The sequence below is a fragment of the Nerophis lumbriciformis genome, linkage group LG04 (genome assembly GCF_033978685.3).
Source record: "Nerophis lumbriciformis linkage group LG04, RoL_Nlum_v2.1, whole genome shotgun sequence".
Lineage (NCBI taxonomy): Eukaryota > Metazoa > Chordata > Actinopteri > Syngnathiformes > Syngnathidae > Nerophis > Nerophis lumbriciformis.
Window position 1 is genome coordinate 30,563,855 of NC_084551.2, and position 20,617 is coordinate 30,584,471.

General features: G+C 37.5%; 1 protein-coding gene across 6 annotated transcripts in view; it reads right to left on the reverse strand.

Moving 5' to 3' along the window:
* The window catches only part of ptprub (protein tyrosine phosphatase receptor type Ub), a 531,315-nt gene that overhangs the window by 359,178 nt on the left and 151,520 nt on the right, over nt 1–20,617 (reverse strand). For all 6 annotated transcript variants that reach the window (XM_061951982.1, XM_061951965.1, XM_061951958.1 and 3 more), the window contains exon 2: nt 2,135–2,266. In XM_061951982.1, coding sequence (XP_061807966.1) covers nt 2,135–2,266 — 132 coding nt within the window. The remainder of the gene's footprint in view (nt 1–2,134; nt 2,267–20,617) is intronic.

Below are 20,617 nucleotides of genomic sequence, written 5' to 3' on the forward strand. Positions count from 1 at the left end.
TTTTTTGTATACATTGCTTTTCAAATCACCTGACATGTATACTGTGTATATGTACATAATTTTTTTTTTTAAATGTAACGTAATTTTTTATATACATGTTACAGGTTATATATATTTTATTATTGAATTTATCAAATGTGATGAATATTTAATGAACCATAATGGAAACAAGCCTTTTGGCTTTTTGTGCCATCCATTTGCCTTTTTAAAGCATTACATGGATTAAATTCTTTAAGATGTCAATACATTTCTCAATCAATCAATCAATGTCTTGCCAGAAAACGGGTCTGCAACGAACGTGTCTATCCACAATGTGAAGCCGCTTCTAAGATACTAATCCTCGACACCGTGACGAAAAAAAAGTTCCTTCCATGTACGTTTGTTTATCTCTAGAGGACGGTGTGGCTCGGTTAGGAGAGTGGCTGTGCCAGCAACCTAAGGGTTCCTAGTTCGATCCCCAGTTTCCACCCCCTTAGTCACGTCCGTAGTGTCCTTGAGCAAGACACTTCACCCTTGCTCCTGATGGGTCGTGGTTAGGGCCTTGCATGGCAGCTCCCGCCATCAGTTTGTGAATGGGTGAATGTGCAAATATTGTCAAAGCGCTTTGAGTACCTTGAAGGTAGAAAAGCGCTATACAAGTATAACCCATTTACCATTTAGAGGACTGGAGGAAAAGGAATGGCTAAGCATGCTACAAACACACACACATACCGAGCTGGACGACACAAAAAGCTAACTACTAAAACTTCGATGTAAAGTAGGGGTGACCGATCCAGATGTCGATATCATCAATACCGAGTGTAGTATTACTAGGAATGGGGACTTTCACATTTGAACCGTACTTGGGAATCAATACCGGAACTTAACGGTACCATTTTTTTTTTTAACTTTTCCGTGTGTTAATAAATATTAGTTGTTTTTAATAATAAAATTTAAAAAAAATTATTAGAACATTTAAAAATGCACTAATTATGATAACTTATTTCCAGTCTTTATATCTAGTTTTATTATTACATTTCTGAGCCAATGTCTCTGTTGGCATTAAACACTGCAACATTACATGTACCTACAGGGGGTGGAGGAGACCGCTCTGATTGCTGCTGGAGTGATGGTCAAGTGTTAGAGTTAGGGATGTAACGATATGAACATTTTATATCACGGATATTGTGACCAACATCAGCCCCGTTATTATGCTCGCAATATTGTTGAATGTGCTCAAACAGTACGTATACACACACTGAAATACACACTTTAAATAATTAAAAACTCATTATTGTGCATTTTTGTATTTCTTATGCTTCACTGATAGTGTTTTAGTCTTAGCATTTTATCTGTTTAATGGCTAAACCTTTTTTAGTTTGTAGATGTATTTAAATGAAAAGTGTGTTGCAAAAAAATATTATTATTTATTAATTCTGATGAGCATTCTGCTCTTTGGTCGCCCTACTCTTTTCAGCACTCTTTGAACGCACGGTAAAACCACCTACATCTCGTATTTCTCTGATCCATCATTCTGTGCCATAGCAGCACAGGTTGTAGGTTCAATTTGCACAATTGAATATGTTCATTGCTCAGATAGTAATGTGTTTGTATAAGTTTAGACTGAAGTATGTCATTTATTTATGGGTAAAGATGTTAATGACTCTTGTTTTCATGTTAGCATTAAGCTAGCGCCAGTCAGTTTGTAGTTTATTAAAGTGCAGTTGTCAATCACGGTTTTTCGATCAACACTTGGATGACTTGCATGAATTGTTAATGCTAAAATGTAAAAATACAAACTTGCTTGTCCAGATTTTACAGTTGTATAACGATGACAGTTCCTGGTGGTGTGATGGTACGCACTCCTGCCTTTTATGGCAGAGTGCAACTGTTTGATTCCTGGCCAGATGAAGGGCAACCGGCGTAAAAACTAAACCAAAACAATTCATGCGATTGACTCGCTGTGACAACTCATGATATGGAGAAGACGAAAGTAGAAAAAAATAAAAAACAGTCACCAACAATAGCTTTTTACATCAACGACTTCCTAAAATCTGAGAAAGGAAAAATATATTTTAAAACTGGTGATGTTTCCTTTACTAAGTCTTCACACAAACATACCAAAGAAGAATGAGGATGGATAAGGATGACTCACCACGCAGGAGGTCCGGGCTGGCATATGGCGAATTGTGCGTCCGAAACAGCTGCCAGTCAAAATCATCTTCTTCACCCTGTGTGAAGTCACACAGACTGGCATCCGAATCCTCTTCGAATGTGCAGCCAGCAGCTGGGTGTAAAAAGAGGAAGAAAACAGCAACATCCAGATGAGTCAATCAAAGGGTAATTACTTCCTATGCCTTATTTGTCTGTACTGTTTAACCTTGTAGTAAGTAAGTAACCAATCATACACAATAATACTACAGCAGCAACCAACAGAACCTTTCATGTTGCACTCATTGACCCTGCAGTTCTACTCTTAAAAGTTAAACAATATTTACTAAAATAATACGTTTTCAGGATTGAAAAAATGATCGGATGAACTGACATGATATTGAACGTAGAGATAGAATTACATTTGAAAAGATGCGTCCTTCTCATATAAATGACATAAAAGGAATTCATTGATTTTATGATTAAGGGTTTGGAAGGGTCTGCAATCACATGTAGTAATTGAGCAAGTAATGGAGGGAGTTCCTTTCATGTAATGTTGCCCTACAGTACTTGATATCCTGCATTGCATCTTTCTTTTTAATCCTTTATGATTTTGGAGTGTGTCCCCATAATGCAACATGTTGTCCAATTATTGATGAGGTTTCAGTGTCCTGCCATATGTCTAATGCTTTCCAAATTATTTATATCGCTCTCCAGTTGAGTACCTTTCAACAATACCATGCCAGAGATATTTTAAGCTCCTTGTACACCACAGGGAATAATATAACTGAGGAGCAGAACAATGATTGATTGATTGAGAAGTTTATTGACATCTTAAAGAATTGAATCCATGTAATTCTTTAAAAAGGCAAATGGATGGCACAAAAAGCCAAAAGGCTTGTTTCCATTGTGGTCCATTAAATATTCATCACATTTGATACATTCAATAATAAAAGATGTAACATGTATACAAAAAAAATATGTTAAAAAAATTGATAAATTATGTACATATACACCGTATACATGTCAGGTGATTTGAAAAACAATATTTACAAAAAATGTGGGCTGGTAGGTACATGACACTATGTACATGACTATGCACATGTTGACTCCAACATGATGCAGTGAGAAATGATTTTTGGTGAATCAGAATTACTCACATGGATGGAAGGTATAGTAGACCTCAGATCAACAATCTCTTTGTACAAATGTAAAACATGTGATATAAATGTTCACTACAGCTCATGTTTTGAGCTTTATCTTTCTGTAGATAATAAACTTAGATTCTAATATTTTGTCTCTGTGCCATTAATGTCTCGTTTGTGTGTTCCCTTTAATGACATGGGAAACTGAGTACTTGTTAAAGGGGAACATTATCACCAGACTTATGTAAGCGTCAATATATACCTTGATGTTGCAGAAAAAAGACCATATATTTTTTTAACCGATTTCCGAACTCTAAATGGGTGAATTTTGGCGAATTAAACGCCTTTCTATTATTCGCTCTCGGAGCGATGACGTCACAACGCAATCCGCCATTTTCTCACTTTCGTCGGGGTGTTGTTGGAGGGTGTAACAACACGAACAGGGATGGATTCAGGTTGCACCAGTGGCCCAAAGATGCGAAAGTGGCAAGAAATTGGACGAAATTTGTTCAAAATACGAGGCTGTGGGGAAAGCCGACGAAATGGTCAGTTGTTTGTTTCGCACACTTTACTGAAAAAAAGCTATGCTACGACAGAGATGGCAAGAATGTGTGGATATCCTGCGACACTCAAAGCAGATGCTGACATCAACTCCAAAACTGGACAGATCAGCTTTCAGGAAAAGAGAGCGGATGAGGGTATGTCTACAGAATATATTAATTGATGAAAACGTTATTCATTACTCGCGGTTTTACGTAAATTATTATACATAAACTGTGTTTACCAATAATTTAGCTTAAAAACATTTATTTTTTTCAATCATTCGAGTACATTCGGGTAGTCTTGTGTAATGCAGTATTTTGTGTCTATTTAGGTATGGTTAACCTGAGTGCTGAAATCGTGGAAAAATATATGTTCTTAGCGCGCCTGAAATGGGCTGTCTGCACTCTCAAAGTGCATGTTGTTGCCAAATGTATTTCATATGCTGTAAACCTAGTTCATAGTTGTTAGTTTCCTTTAATGCCAAACAAACACATACCAATGGTTGGTTAGAAGGCGATCGCCGAATTCGTCCTCGCTTTCTCCCGTGTTGCTGGCTGTCGTGTCGTTTTCGTCGGTTTCGCTTGCATACGGTTCAAACCGATATGGCTCAATAGCTTCAGTTTCTTCTTCAATTTCGTTTTCACTACCTGCTTCCACACTACAACCATCCGTTTCAATACATGCGTAATCTGTTGAATCGCTTAAGCCGCTGAAATTCGAGTCTGAATCCGAGCTAATGTCGCTATACCTTGCTGTTCTATCCGCCATGTTTGTTTGTGTTGGCATCACTGTGTGACGTCACAGGAAAATGGACGGGTGTGTATATAATGATGGTTAAAATCAGGCACTTTGAAGCTTTTTTTAGGGATATTGCGTGATGGGTAAAATTTTGAAAAAAACTTCGAAAAATAAAATAAGCCACTGGGAACTGATTTTTAATGGTTTTAACCCTTCTGAAATTGTGATAATGTTCCCCTTTAAATTAACCAAATGGGTGTGCAATTTTAATGGGATTTTAGGGAAATTTTGCTGGTCCTGCTTGCTGGCTATAATTTAAAAAAAATAATGAAAAAAAACCAAAACAAATCTTTAAATAATCTGTTAAATATTTTTTTCTTCAACCAAGGAAATATGTTTTTCCTATTTATCCAACATATCATACACTTAATTAGACGCAAGCAAATCTTCGGAAAAAGCTTCATTGCCGTCATGCTCCATCAAAAAGCTAAATTATTGACCATGTTCTGAAGTTCAGAGCGCATGAGACTGTAGCTTTTGTAACTTGTAACCTGGTTTGAAAAAGGTTTTATTATAATGTATATACCAAATAATATATTACGAAGAATCGAGAATCTATTCTGAATTGAACCATCACCCCAAGAATCGGAAATCGAATAGAATCTTGAGGTGCCCAAAGATTTCCACTATTAATGCATAGATCTATTTATCATTATTTTGAAAAATACTGCTGATAGAGGATAGTGAAAACAATGTGTTGTTGTAAAACCTGCAATGACAAATAAAGAACCGTAAAGGTATAAGCCAAGGTAAAATAATTTTTAAGAAATTAGTTGGACCTTTTTAATATTTAATAAAAATGTTATTGGTTCTGTTTTTTTTTTAATATCATTTTGTATTGGCCAATAAAACTATTCAACGTGGAACATCACAGAAATTGGCATGAATCTAAGAGAGATGCTGTCATCATGAGGAAAAAAAAACATTTGTGAGGGGAAAGCATGTGTCCAAGATCGTTCATTTGTCCCCGGAAAAACTCACCAGCACCTGGCAAACTAAACTATGTCAAAACGGCCACTTGAATAAACTAGCTAATGCCAGCTACGACAGCACCTCTCATCTGCTTTTGTTGTTGTGGATGACATCACCAATGCAAGCCTAATGTACCGAGAGGACAGCAGTCTTAAGTTCAGAGGCACTCTTTTTTTTTTTTCAAAGCAACTCCGAGTAGTCTCCACACTCAAAGGTGTCAGTCTGTCAAGCGGCACAGCTCGGTTGGTAAGAGTGACCGTGCCAGCAACTTGAGGGTTCCAGGTTCGATTCCCGCTTCTGCCATTCTAGTCACTGCTGTTGTGTCCTTGGGAAAGACACTTTACCCACCTGCTCTCAGTGCCACCCACACTGGTTTAAATGTAACTTAGATATTGGGTTTCACTATGTAAACTGCTTTGAGTCACTAGAGAAAAGCGCTGTATAAATATAATTCACTTCACTTCACAAGAACAGCAACACACTTCCAGCCTTCACAATAACATTGCTGTGCGCAACATCCGGTCTGACTGTGTTAAAGTACCATGCATGAGCACTTTGTACTAAAGCAGTCATTGGTACATTAATGTTACAAAATGATTATGAATATTAAAAACAGGGTGTCCCCTACATGTTATTGATCGTGGGGTACCGCCACAGCAAAACAAAAGCTCCCACACCTTAAACATGAATGTTTTTATGTGAAAACAAATTTAATACAATGTATGAATGGATATACAAACCCCGTTTCCATATGAGTTGGGAAATTGTGTTAGATGTAAATATAAACGGAATACAATGATTTGCAAATCATTTTCAACCCATATTCAGTTGAATATGCTACAAAGACAACATATTTGATGTTCAAACTGATAAACATTTTTTTTTTTTTTGCAAATAATCATTAACTTTAGAATTTGATGCCAGCAACATGTGACAAAGAAGTTGGGAAAGGTGGCAATAAATACTGATAAAGTTGAGGAATGCTCATCAAACACTTATTTGGAACATCCCACATGTGAACAGGCAAATTGGGAACAGGTGGGTGCCATGATTGTCTGCATCGTTACAAACTTTCTGTTAACCAGCTTTCACCCCTGGTTAACAGAAAGTTTGCAGCCCTTTGCTTTATCTGAAAATAAAATTAATTAATTATCAATGAGATGCAGTATTATATATCACATACATTTGTGGAGCTTATGTGAGTGTGAATGTTGTCTGTCTATCTGTGTTGGCCCTGCGATGAGGTGGCGACTTGTCCAGGGTGTACCCCGCCTTCCGCCCGAATGCAGCTGAGATAGGCTCCAGCACCCCCCGCGACCCCGAAAAGGACAAGGGGTAGAAAATGGATGGATGGATAATACAGTACATTGACCTCTCTTTTACCTTGCACAAAATATATCAAAGTGGTCTCGGCAGCCTTCAGTTTTCTAAATGCTATATCTCAGTTTGTAATTGAAGATTGTATTTATTGGAGAATTAGCTTTACGTTGTATTTTAAAAATCAATAAAGCTCAAAAGCCAAGCAGATTTATGTTTTGGCATATTGTTCTCTTACTGAAAACCTCAAATAAAGCCAGAAATCTTGGGGTTATTTTAAATTCTGATTTACATTTCGACAGTCACATCAAATCAGTAACAAAATCGGCCTACTGTCACCTCAAAAATGTAACAAGACTTAGAGGGCTCATGTCAGCTCAAGACTTACAAAAACTTGTACATGCCTTTATTACCAGTAGGCTAGACTATTGTAATGGTCTCCTTGCAGGTCTTCCCAAAAAAAACTGTCAGGCAGCTACAGCTTGTTCAGAACGCTACTGCTAGAGTTCTAACAAAGACCAAAAAATGTGAGCACATTACACCAATTCTTAAATTCTTACATTGGCTCCCTGTACATCAGAGAATTGATTTCAAAATCCTCCTGCTCACATATAAATCACGACATGGTCTAGGGCCGAAGTATATCACTGATATGCTCCCACTATATAAGCCCTCTAGATCAGTGGTTCTCAAATGGGGGTACGCGTACCCCTGGGGGTACTTGAAGGTATGCCAAGGGGTACGTGAGATTTTTTTTAAATATTCTAAAAATAGCAACAATTCAATAATCCTTTTATAAATATATTTATTGAATAATACTTCAACAAAATATGAATGTAAGTTCATAAACTGAACATCAAATCAAGTAGGCTATTCCATTCATTACAATGCAACAATGCAATATTCAGTATTGACAGCTAGATTCTTTTTGGACATGTTCCATAAATATTGATGTTAAAGATTTATTTTTTTGTGAAGAAATGTTTAGAATTAAGTTCATGAATCCAAATGGATCTCTATTACAATCCCCAAAGAGGGCACTTTAAGTTGATGATTACTTCTATGTGTAGAAATCTTTATTTATAATTGAATCACTTATTTATTTTTCAACAAGTTTTTTGTTATTTTTATACATTTTTTTCCAAATAGTTCAAGAAAGACCACTACAAATGAGCGATATTTTGCACCGTTATATAATTTAATAAATCAGAATCTGATGACATAGTGCTGTATTTTACTTCTTTATCTCTTTTTTTCAACCAAAAATGCTTTGCTCTGATTAGGGGGTACTTGAATTAAAAAAAAATTCACAGGGGGTACATCACTGAAAAAAGGTTGAAAACCACTGCTCTAGATCACTAAGATTTTCTGAGACCAATCTGTTAGCGGTTCCCAAAGTAAACTCAAATCAAGGGAAAGCATCATTCAGTCACTATGCAACAAATAGCTAGAATAAACTTCCTGAAGATGTCAGACTTTCCCCAACTCTGACTACTTTTAAAACTAGACTGAAAACTTTTATGTTCACCGTAGCTTTCAGCTAAATCTTTTAATCTTTTAACTTTTAACGTCCCCACTGTTTTTATTTTTATTGTCTGCATTTTAATTTTGCTTTTATTTTCTTTCATTTCACTTTGTTGTCTGTGAAGCACTTTGAGTCTGCCTTGTGTATGAAAAGTGCTATACAAATAAAGCTGCCTTGCCTTGCCTTGCCTACTGTACCGAAATTAAACCAAACCATAATCTAAGTACAAAAGTATGTACTGAACCATGAAAATCATGTACCATGTTGCATCTAATTTTGTAGTTTAGTAGGTATATCATGTGAAAAGGGGCCTGAGATGATTAAAGGGAGATGTTTCAACACGATGACCAAGGGGACGAAATCAAGAAACGCATGACAACTGCTGCCAGCTGAAGAATATCAGCAATTACATGATGAAGAGTACCTGTTTCCATCATGTTGAATAGAATGTTATAAGTCTGACTGTTTTAGATTCACACAATTTGAGCGTGTAAATAGCCTAACATACAATGTGGCCCCTGCGATGAGGTGGCAACTTGTCCACTTGTACCCCGCATTCCGCCCGATTGTAGCTGAGATAGGCTCCAGCGCCCGCCGCGACCCCGATGGGAATAAGCGGTAGAAAATGGACGGATGGACAATGCGTTAATTGCGTAATCAGCATGCACACATCAACTTGCAAATGTCAGCAAATCAAGCAATGAATAAAATGTGTGCACGCACAAAATAAAACTCACAAATCCTGGCAGTAATTACGACCCTTCCATGTAAAAGAAAATAACCATTGCCAAAGAACTACATACCACACACTAAACACCCCAAAGCACATTAACCAAGCCATGTACAAACAGCAATAATATTTGGTGAAATAGGGCTCCCTGGGGTCTGTCGTGATCATCATTAGACCTCACAACGTGCTATTCCATGTGCCAAAAAGCAAAAAAAACAACAACAAAAAAGCAAATTATATTGAATAGCTGTGGCTATAATGGCACTCAGATCTCGAAATCATCACGCTTCAGTCCTTGCACTCCACATCTGTTGCCATATTTTACATTAGTCTGTCAGTGGGAGAATTACAGTGGGAGAATGTGCAGTTGGAACAGCCCGGTCGTAAGAGCAGAGGCTGCCTCAGTAATAATAGGAGCTGGACAGCACGAGACGCCACATGCTAATGACAGGAATAACCACAAGCAGGTCCTGAAGGTGACCGGGCTTTATTACTAATCATACGTTTCCTCTGTCATTAAATATATGACAAATGGGGGAGAAACGTGTTTCACCCGAGTAAGGATTTATAAGTCTCTTTTTTTTTTTTATGTAGTAAATGGTGTACAATTGTGCTGCCAGTTATGTTGTGATTGGATTGATTTTATGACAAAATACAGGAAATATAAAACATTGCTTTTGCTATTGCATAAATCGTAGACATATGTATATAATGACAACTAGGGTTGTATGGTATACCGGTATTAGTATAGTACCGCGATACTAAGAATAATTTTCGGTACGATACCCTCTCTGAAACGTACCGGCCCCGCACCCCCCCGCGCCCGCGTCGAAGTCACGTCATGACATTGCTGGTTTACGAGCAGACGAGCATGTTCGGCGGCACACAATCACGGAGTACTTACAAGCAGACACAGTGTGTAGACAGAAAAGGGAGAACGGATGCATTTTGGCTTACAAACTAACGATAAAGGTGAAGTTATAACACTGAAACGCCCTCAGGAAGAGGTGCTTTAAGACATGACTAACTATCTAGCGGCTAACGTCCAGCCCCAGACGGCAGTGTTTTAGCTACTCCTAAATCACTAATCCTGGTCTCCATGGCGACAAATAAAGTACGTTTCTTACAAGTATCATCCCTGCAGGACGAGGAATAGCTAAACATGCTTCACTACACACCGTAGCTCACCGGCATCAAAATGTAAACAAACGCCATAGGTGGAGCTACACCTAACATCCACTGTAATGATACCAAGTAAAGGCACGTATCTAGTCGATACTACTATGATTACGTCAATATTTTTTAGCATCACATCGTATTTCGTTTAAAAAAAATTTATATTACATTTATAAACTCAGGAAATATGTCCCTAGACACATGAGGACTTTGAATATGACTAGGGCTGCAACTAACGATTAATTTGATAATCGATTAATCTGTCGATTATTACTTTGATTAATCGATTAGTAATCGGATAAAAGAGACAAACTACATTTCTATCCTTTCCAGTATTTTATTGAAAAAAAAACAGCATACTGGAGCCATGTTCTTTCAACTTGCCAAATAAAACAAGGAAAATGTTACAAAAATGCACACTTTTGACACATCCATGCTATAGATAATAAAAAATTAAATCTGATAAATGTATCGATAAAAAGCAGAGCCTGACGACGCATGCGCGGTTATCATAACTCTCTCGCTCTCTCTGTCTCTGCCCCTCCCTCACCAATGCTGCTGCACGCACAATTTGTTGTGTTTTTAACCATCTTAACCCTGAACGTATATTATAAATACACGCAACCCTAACTCAAAATGCCGGACATTTGAGGCATTTAAGAAACACCGCTCGACAGCCCCGCAAAAGAGGACATGTCTGGTGAAAAGAGGACGTATTGTCAGGAACTAGCCCGGTCGCTGCTGGCATGCTAGCAGCGATAGCTAGTTGAGAAAGTTTTTTCTTAAACTTTTCAACAATTTGCTCACGCATTTGTTGGCAAAGTGGTGACTTTCACCCCATCCTTGTTTGTCAATGACTGAGCATTTCATGGAATCTACTTTTATACCCAATCATGGCACCCACCTGTTCCCAATTTGCCTGTTCACCTGTGGGATGTTCCAAATAAGTGTTTGATGAGCATTCCTCAACTTTATCAGTATTTATTGCCACCTTTCCCAACTTCTTTGTCACGTGCTGCTGGCATCAAATTCTAAAGTTAATGATTATTTGCAAAAAAAAAAAATGTTTATCAGTTTGAACATCAAATATGTTGTCTTTGTAGCATATTCAACTGAATATGGGTTGAAAATGATTTGCAAATCATTGTATTCCATTTATATTTACATCTAACACAATTTCCCAACTCATATGGAAACGGGGTTTGTAATTATATTTATCACAAAAGGTGCAGCAAAGAAGTGCACGAAATCATAGCAGCCTACAGCACTGAGTTGGTAACATTTCACAAAGAAACAATCCTCGAGCACTGAGGAACAGGCGAGGCAGGCATAAATAGCAGCCTGATTGGCAACTGCAACCAGGTGTGCCAGGCTGCCAATCAGGGACAGGTGAGGGACATGAGCGCTCAGGGAGACATGCAGGAAGTGGAACAAAAATAAGAGCGCTGACAGGAAATAAATACAAACTAAGGAAACATAAGACGTGAAATGTGACAGATTGTCGCAGCTAGTCTGTATCATACTTAAGCCCAATTAGCCTAACTCCAGCCAAGAACGTTAAAAAATGATCTAAACGGCGAGTGATGTTAAGGTAATTATTGTGTTTGATGGAGAAATTGCTGGAAGGCGATACTATAGAAGTCCACTCTTCAAGATAATTGCTGTACGTTATTATCACGTTACAGTACTTCATGAAACTACTGCAGTTGTTTGTATTACATTGCTATTGTATTGCTTTGTACAATAATTCTCATCTAAGGCATATTTTTCTTTTTAAAAGGCATGTTATAGTACGTGTTCAAATGGTGCTGTTGTGAGGCCTTGCACAGACTAAATTGATTTTAACTTATTCAATGGGCGACTTTTTGAGATACACATGTTTTGAGTTGCGAGCTCCACCACAGAACCATTACCATTACTCATAAAAGGTGGTACTGCTGTATAGATTACTAGCCATGTTTGATGATGGTGAAGTTTAAATGCAGAAATTTTAATTTCTTTTTTTTTGTTAGTTTGGCAGCAAGATTATGCAAAAATTGCCAAACCATTTGCTACAAAACTTTGTGGAGGCATATTGTAGATCTGGGCATAAGCATAGAGCCAGGATTCTTTTGTTCTGACTTTTTGGGTAACATAAAATCATTAGGGATGTCCGATAATGGCTTTTTGCCGATATCCGATATTCCGATATTGTCCAACTCTTTAATTACCGATATCAACCGATACCGATATCAACCGATAGATACAGTCGTGGAATTAACACATTATTATGCCTAATATGGACAACCAGGTATGGTGAAGATAAGGTACTTTTAAAAAAAATTAATAAAATAAGATAAATAAATTTAAAACATTTTCTTGAATAAAAAAGAAAGCAAAACAATATAAAAACAGTTACATAGAAACTAGTAATTAATGAAAATTAGTAAAATTAACTGTTAAAGGTTAGTACTATTAGTGGACCAGCAGCACGCACAATCATGTGTGCTCATGGACTGTATCCCTTGCAGACTGTATTAATATATATTGATATATAATGTAGGAACCAGAATATTAATAACAGAAACAAAAACAACCCTTTTGTGTGAATGAGTGTGAATGAGTGTAAATGGGGGAGGGAGGTTTTTTTTTTTTTTTTTAAAAGGCCATATCGCCAAGCCCTAATATAAAGTAGTGTAAAGTTCTTACTTATATCTGTCAGTAAACTCGCCATGAAAGCGCTAAAACATACTGGTGTAGTGAGTTAACAAAATTCACCCAAGGAAAACTAGTTATTAGAGTTCCGTTCGGACGGTTTTTCACGGGACACATTTCCGATGTTATTGTTTCCGAATGAGAAGATGCTGCTCTGTTATTGATTTAAGTAAAGTCTGAATGTCATTAAAACAGTTAGCTCCATCTTTTGACACTTCTTCCACTCCCGTCCTTGCTCGCTACACCGCTACAACAAAGATGACGGGGAGAAGACGCTGTCGAAGGTGAGCCACATAAATAAGACACAAAATGGTGCATTCTGAAGTGACTCTCAGAAAGCAACTTGAAGATGGTCTGTAAAACATATTCTATGCAACATTTTGACCAAATAACCACCATCACATGTTATGTAGACCACAAGGAAGTGTTTTCAATTAAGAAAAAAAAAGAAGAAAAAAAAGACTTTTTTTAATGCGCCTTATAATCCGGTGCGCTTAATATATTAAAAAAGTATCAAAAATAGACCATGCATCGGCAGTGCGCCTTATAACCCGGTGCCCCTTATGGTCCGGAAAATACGGTACTTGTTTTATTTTTTTTTTAAAGTTCATTTAAATATAAAATAGATGTTGCAGAAATAACAAAGGGCAGCTCCACATAGACCAGCTTCCACAATGTGTCATGTGAAAAGATCAAGTCCATGATGATCTCACACACACGTAGTTATTGTGTTTTGGTCTTCAAGAGTAATCACTACAATCACTATGTTGTGACCTTAATTTGAGCATCTTCACTGCAAGAATATGAACTCAAAGACAAATATACCACCATGTACGCCTGATCCATTGGGCAATAGCAACCAGCAGGGGAGAGAGTGTGGGTTTCTCCCTCTGGGTTTGATTTATTGGCCCATGCTGGGCTGTTACTGCATAGATCTGCTGCTGGGGGCATCAGGTTAATTGTCCCGCAATGGGGTCTATCTCTAATAGAACAGCCAGTGATATGGGACCTGACACATCCAAATGTTGGCACTATATTATTCCCTGCTGCTTGGGTAAATGAAGCCTGCAGACTACTCCTTGCAAAAAAAAAAAAATTCTCATCTGGAGAAAAGAAGCCAGGACCCAAGGCCAGAGCTGGCGGGGAATGTCATCTCCTTAATCCCATCTATCATGACAAACACACAGGTCCTCAGCCACGCCTGTGTGTGTGTGTGTGTGTGTGTGTGTGTGTGTGTGTGTGTGTGTGTGTGTGTGTGTGTGTGTGTGTGTGTGTGTGTGTGTGTGTGTGTGTGTGTGTGTGTGTGTGAGTGGTTGTTTTCACCTGAATGATTGCAGCATCATTTAGTGCAACACACATCACAAAAACTGACACAATGTTATGTACAAATAATGAACATTTTACACAATGCACGGTTGATCTCTATATTGATTGAAACCCTATTCTCATCGCTGGCAGAGATAAGAATTGCAACATGTGGGCATTCACAGAATGTTTATGGCACTTGCAATTTAAGAATCAAATCTACTAGCCAGGCCTTCCAAGAAGAACAAGCAGCATGATAAAGTTGATTTTTTATGGGAAAAAAATGAGGAACAGATTTATAGTATCAATAAATCAGGGAGTTTGAGTCTCAAGGACGCAAAATCAGCAGGAAACAGGTTGAAACCGCTCACTAGAACCGAATCAGACTGATGGCTCAAGAAGGGAAGGATTTGTGTAGGTGAAATGTTTAACCCTTTTTGCAATTGTTTCACACTCTAGTAAGATTCAGATGCATTTAAATTTAATTAAAAACATACATCTTGTGATTTGATACGTTAACCCAATAATCCCAGATTTACTGGTGCTCCATGTCAAGAGCAGAACTGATGATGGTGGCCTGGCTATTCTTTACTTCTAAGAAGAATACTACATGTGTTACCATTTATGGGATAAAAATATTTTCATTTTCAGCAATGTGCATGTAAATGTTTCCTAGTTTTAAAAGTGTGATCAATCAACTCACCATCTGATAAATGAATGTTGTTACAATATTTTAGATTAGGCACCCTTTTGCCTGCATTTCATTCAACTTAAATTCACTAAATTAATTTCTTAAACTAAAAGTAAGAACCCACATCATGCAGCTCATTGTATTCATTAAGAGAGGTCACTCTACACGACATGACATCAAGGACCTGGATAATTATTAAAGTTGACACTGCTTCCACAATGACAATGATAATGGAGTCTGATGGAAAACAAACACCTAAATTCAACACCAACACTACTATGTTCCAAGGGACCACTAAAAAAGAAGACCTAGATTCTGGAGTGCATTCACCTACAATTATAGCGATTATAGAAACAACATCAAAGATTGTTGAACAAGAAAATATTGAACTGAAAAACTTATTTAACAAAGGTCACAAAAACCAGGATTTGGAAAATGATATAGATCCAGATACAATCTTTTTCTCCCACATCAGTAACAATTGTTTTTATTATACAGATGAGCAATATAACAGCAACATTAAATGTTATAACAAATTGTCAATTATTAATTTAAATAATAGAAGCTTATACGCAAATTACAACAACATGAAACACTTGTTAGAACAATGCAACGAACCCTTCAAAGTGATCGCTGTCTCAGAAACATTGATTGATGGTAAAAAAATGAATAGATTTTGATCGGGAAGGATATGAACTAAACTAGGAGGAGCTGAGAACCTGAACTAGAAAATGGTAAGAAAAAAACATGTCATTTGCTACAGATAATATCTTAGAATGTATAACCATTGAAAAAGCAAAAACATATTCACCAGTTGTATATATAGATCACCTAAGTCAAGTATTGGAACATTTGAAGATTGGATCAAGGCAAATTACATGGAAAATGGTCAAAAAATTATTTTCTTATGTGATGACTTTAATATTGACTTATTGGACCCTAACAAGCAAAAGTCAATTGATGACTTTATTGATACAATGTACAGTATCAGTTTATATCCTAAAATCACAAAGCCAAGCAGAATCACAGGACACTGTGCCAGGCTTATTAATAACATGTTTACCAATGATTTTGATTATAACACTACAAGTGGTCTACTTATAACTAGGGCTGGGCGATATACAGCGTTTGTAAGAAATATCGATATATTTTTCAACAAAATATGAATCACGAAAATGTCTTAATATCAATATAATTTATTTCACGTTCAAATGACCAAACGCCGCTTATTTGTTGTGTTCCTTGATTCTCTCCCGCTTCCCCATCCTCCTTCCAAGACGTGCTTGTCCTTTCCCACCCACTGCACTGACCCACAACAACACACGAGTACAAAATCCAAAACCAGTAAAGTTGGCACGTTGTGTAAATCGTAAATAAAAACAGAATACAATGATTTGCAAATCATTTTCAACTTATATTCAATTGAATAAACTGCAAAGACAAGATATTTAATGTTCGAACTGAGAAACTATTTTTTTTTTTTGCAAATGATCATTAACTTAGAATTTAATGGCAGTAACACATTGCAAAAAAGTTGGCACAGGGGCATTTTTACCACTGTGTTACATGGCCTTTTTTTAACAACACTCAGTAAACATTTGGGAACTGAGGAGACCAATTTTTGAAGCTTTTCATGTGGAATTCTTTCCCATTCTTGCTTAATGTCCAGCTTAAGTCTGGGGTCTCCGTTGTCGTATTTTAGGCTTCATAATGTGCCACACATTTTCAATGGGAGACAGGTCTGGACTAGAGGCTGGCCAGTCTAGTACCCGCACTCTTTTACTATGAAGCCACGTTGATGTAACACGTGGCTTGGCATTGTCTTGCTGAAATAAGCAGGGGCGTCCATGAAGAAGACGTTGCTTGGATGGCAACAAATGTTGCTCCAAAACCTGTATGTACCTTTCAGCATTAATGGTGCCTTCACAGATGTATAAGTTACCCATGCTTTGGGCACTAATACACCCCCATACCATCACAGACGCTGGCTTTTCAACTTTGCGCCTAGAACAAACCGGATGGTTCTTTTCCTCTTTGTTCCAGAGGACACGACGTCCACAGTTTCCAAAAACAATTTGAAATGTGGACTTGTCAGACCACAGAACACTTTTCCACTTTGCATCAGTCCATCTTAGATGAGCTCGGGCCCAGCGAAGCCAGCGGCGTTTCAGGGTGTTGTTGATAAATGGCTTTCGCTGGGCATAGTAGAGTTTTAACTTGCACTTACAGATTATATTTTGATGATATTACGGACCGTAGATGGTGAAATCCCTAAATTCCTTGCAATAGCTCATTGAGAAATGTTGTTCTTAAACAGTTCGACACGTTGCTCACACATTTGTTCACAAAGTGGTGACCCTCGCCACATCCTTGTTTGTGAAAGACTGAGCATTTCATGGTAGCTGCTTTTATACCCAATCATGTTGCACCTGTTCCCAATTAGCCTGTTCACCTGTGGGATGTTCCAAATAAGTGTTTGATGAGCATTCCTCAACTTTCTCAGTCTTTTTTGCCACTTGGGCCAGCTTTTTTTAAACATGTTGCAGGCATCAAATTCCAAATGAGCTAATATTTGCAAAAAATAACAAAGTTTACCAGTTTGAACGTTAAGTATCTTGTCTTTGCAGTCTATTCAATTGAATATAGCTTGAAAAGGGTTTGCAAATCATTGTATTATGTTTTTATTCACGATTTACACAATGTGCCAACTTCACTGGTTTTGGGTTTTGTAGTTGACGCAGCGGTAGATGTTAGGCTTTTGGCTAAGACCGGGGAAAAAAAGCTTCATAAATAAAAAGAACAGAACATTTTCAAGTGCATCGATGGGAAAAAAATAAAGAAACAGAGATGTATTTGATAAGGTAGCCAAGGAATTGGAGAATGTCGGCTTCATTCGGACTTCCCAACAAATACAAGTGAGATGAAAAGGAACAAAACAGGTATAAAAAAGGCCAAGAAGAAAGCATACACAAACCTCTTCACGATGCATTTTTGCACTCCAAACTGATTAGCAATAACTCTGTACTCTGTACATGTCTGGCAACGTGTACAGAACAATTGAAACCTTTGCCTAAAGCGAGCACAAATAGTCTTTTTCTTCTGACTTAGAACTCCTTCCATCAATCCACGGAACTTGCTAAATGAACTACGAGACAATTGAAAGTTTTCTTTCTCCATTTCTTTTTTGAAAATTCCTTCAAAACAACTCTCTCCCGCCATCCTTCGCTTCAGACCCGCATCCAATCCAGCAATTCCGAGACCTTCTTGGCAGCAGCGTCATGTTCATAGAGCAAACTACGATATTATTTTCATATCTGCTATTTAACATCAGCATGTATTATGCAATATTATGTCCCCATTGGGGACATAATATTTGTCATTTGTGCTAATATTGCAGCGGGCATCAGGTACAACAAGAACTGTGCTGTTGACTTGTAAGGAGATGCAAAGATATAAATAATGAACCTTTTTGATGTAAAGATGCCTTGTTTTGGTGTGAAGTCATACGTCAACTGGAAAAGCCATACATTAATCCACGCTAAAAGCAGTTCTTCTTGCTAAACGCCGCAATGAATTGCAAGACAGGTGTTGTGTTTTTATTCCCCTGCCTTCTCTTTTATTGTGATGTTTCCTCAGCTCATTAGTCTCCAGCGAGGGGCGGACACTAAGGCACACCTGCAACCTATTTCTTCAGAGGAGTATTTAAGCTCGTCACCCACAGCTGGGTCTTGCCGGTTATTTTATCCTGCACCTCCCACGTGCATGCGCCTACTTCGCCTCGTCAGTCCTGGTACGTTATTTCTCCTTAGTCCTGTTATTTCTAACCTTGTTGTGTTTGTTTCCCAGCCTCCTTGAGGCAGCAAGGACATTATGCTGTGCTGAGTGCTCCCTGGTTATTTCCCCTGTCGACCACTGAGGAACCTGTTTTAGTTAGTATTTCATGGTGTGCATTTTTGCCCCATCGCTTTTTGTTACACTTTTTGGACTTATTAAATGTATTCATTTTTTGTTATTCAAACTTGCCTCCCATCTCTGCATCCCGGGGTCACCCCCTTGACCAGTTCGTAACAACAGGTAGACGATCAGGGGCGTCAAAATAACCCCACTAGTTAGAATTGTTAGCATCATCTAGCTTGCTTACTCTCCGAGCCACAGCATTGACAGCTAATCATATTTGGATGATTACAATCCAAACACTGTTAGTTCCAAACCAGTTGTAGTTCAAGAGAATTTATTAGTACCCAGCGAAAAGGAAAATGTTTGATGTTAAAACAGAGGTCACAAAACTAAAAAAAAAAATGTCATGATTTAATGAGTGATTTCATGATAAAATGTATTATTTAATTATGTAATGATTCTGTGCCATTGTGTCATGATTTGATTTTATTGTCACAGAAATGGGACTAAATTCAAGAAATAAATATTTATTAGGTATTATCATACATTTTATTATTTCATGATTCAATTAATAATTTCACGATTTAATGAGTGATTTCATGATAAAATGTATTTGTTTATCTAATGATTATGTCTCAGTGTGTCATGATTTTATTTTATTCTCACAGAAATGGGACAAAATTCAAGAAATAAATATTATTTATTAGGTATTATTATACATTTCATCATTTCATGATTAAATCAATAATTTCACACTTTAATGAGTGATTTCATGATAAAATGTATTTAATTATGTAATGATTCTGTGTCAGAGCGTCATGATTTTATTCTGGCAGAAATGGGACAAAATTCAATAAATAAATATGATCATTTATTAGTTATTATTGGGGACGGCGTGGCACAGTTGGGAGAGTGGCCGTGTCAGCAACCTGAGGGTTCCTGGTTCGATCCCCAGCTTCTACCAACCTCGTCACATCCGTCGTGTCCTTGAGCAAGACACTTCACCCTTGCTCCTGATGGGTCGTGGTTAGGGCCTTGCATGGCAGCTCCCGCCATCACTGTGTGAATGTGTGTGTGAATGGGTGAATGTGGAAATAGTGTCAAAGCGCTTTGAGTACCTTGAAGGTAGAAAAGCGCTATACAAGTATAACCCATTTACCATTTACAAAACCGGAAGTATATTACCTGAGGGAGCGTGGCTAAAGGATAAAGTTGCCTAATGTGAAGCGTTTAGGGAGTTCTGCATTCATGTTATAGAATTTTACATTACATTTTCAATGATAATAATGTTAGTGAATTATCTAAAAAAAAACAAAAAATTATGTGGTACATTACATTGGACATATAAGTGTCAAAAACAGCCAAAAGTGGTTGGTAGATGAGAATACATCTAAAGGTAAAATATTTTTTAGCAATGCAATTGCAGGAAATATCGTCTTGATATTCAAAATTTACCTTTGGGGCTTGCGTGGCAGCACTTCGTGCAAAAGAAATGTTCCTCTTTTTTTCCTCAAAGAATGCTGACATTTGATTCTGCTATTGAACGAACATGTTCAGGTGCTGAGAGCAATGCACAGAGTGAAACCTCTTGTACCCTGTCTGAAATTTAAAAGACAAAGAAGCCAAACACACGGACATGACATTTGATCAATGCCAGCAAAATTATCGAGGTCATTTTCATTTGTCGTTCAATT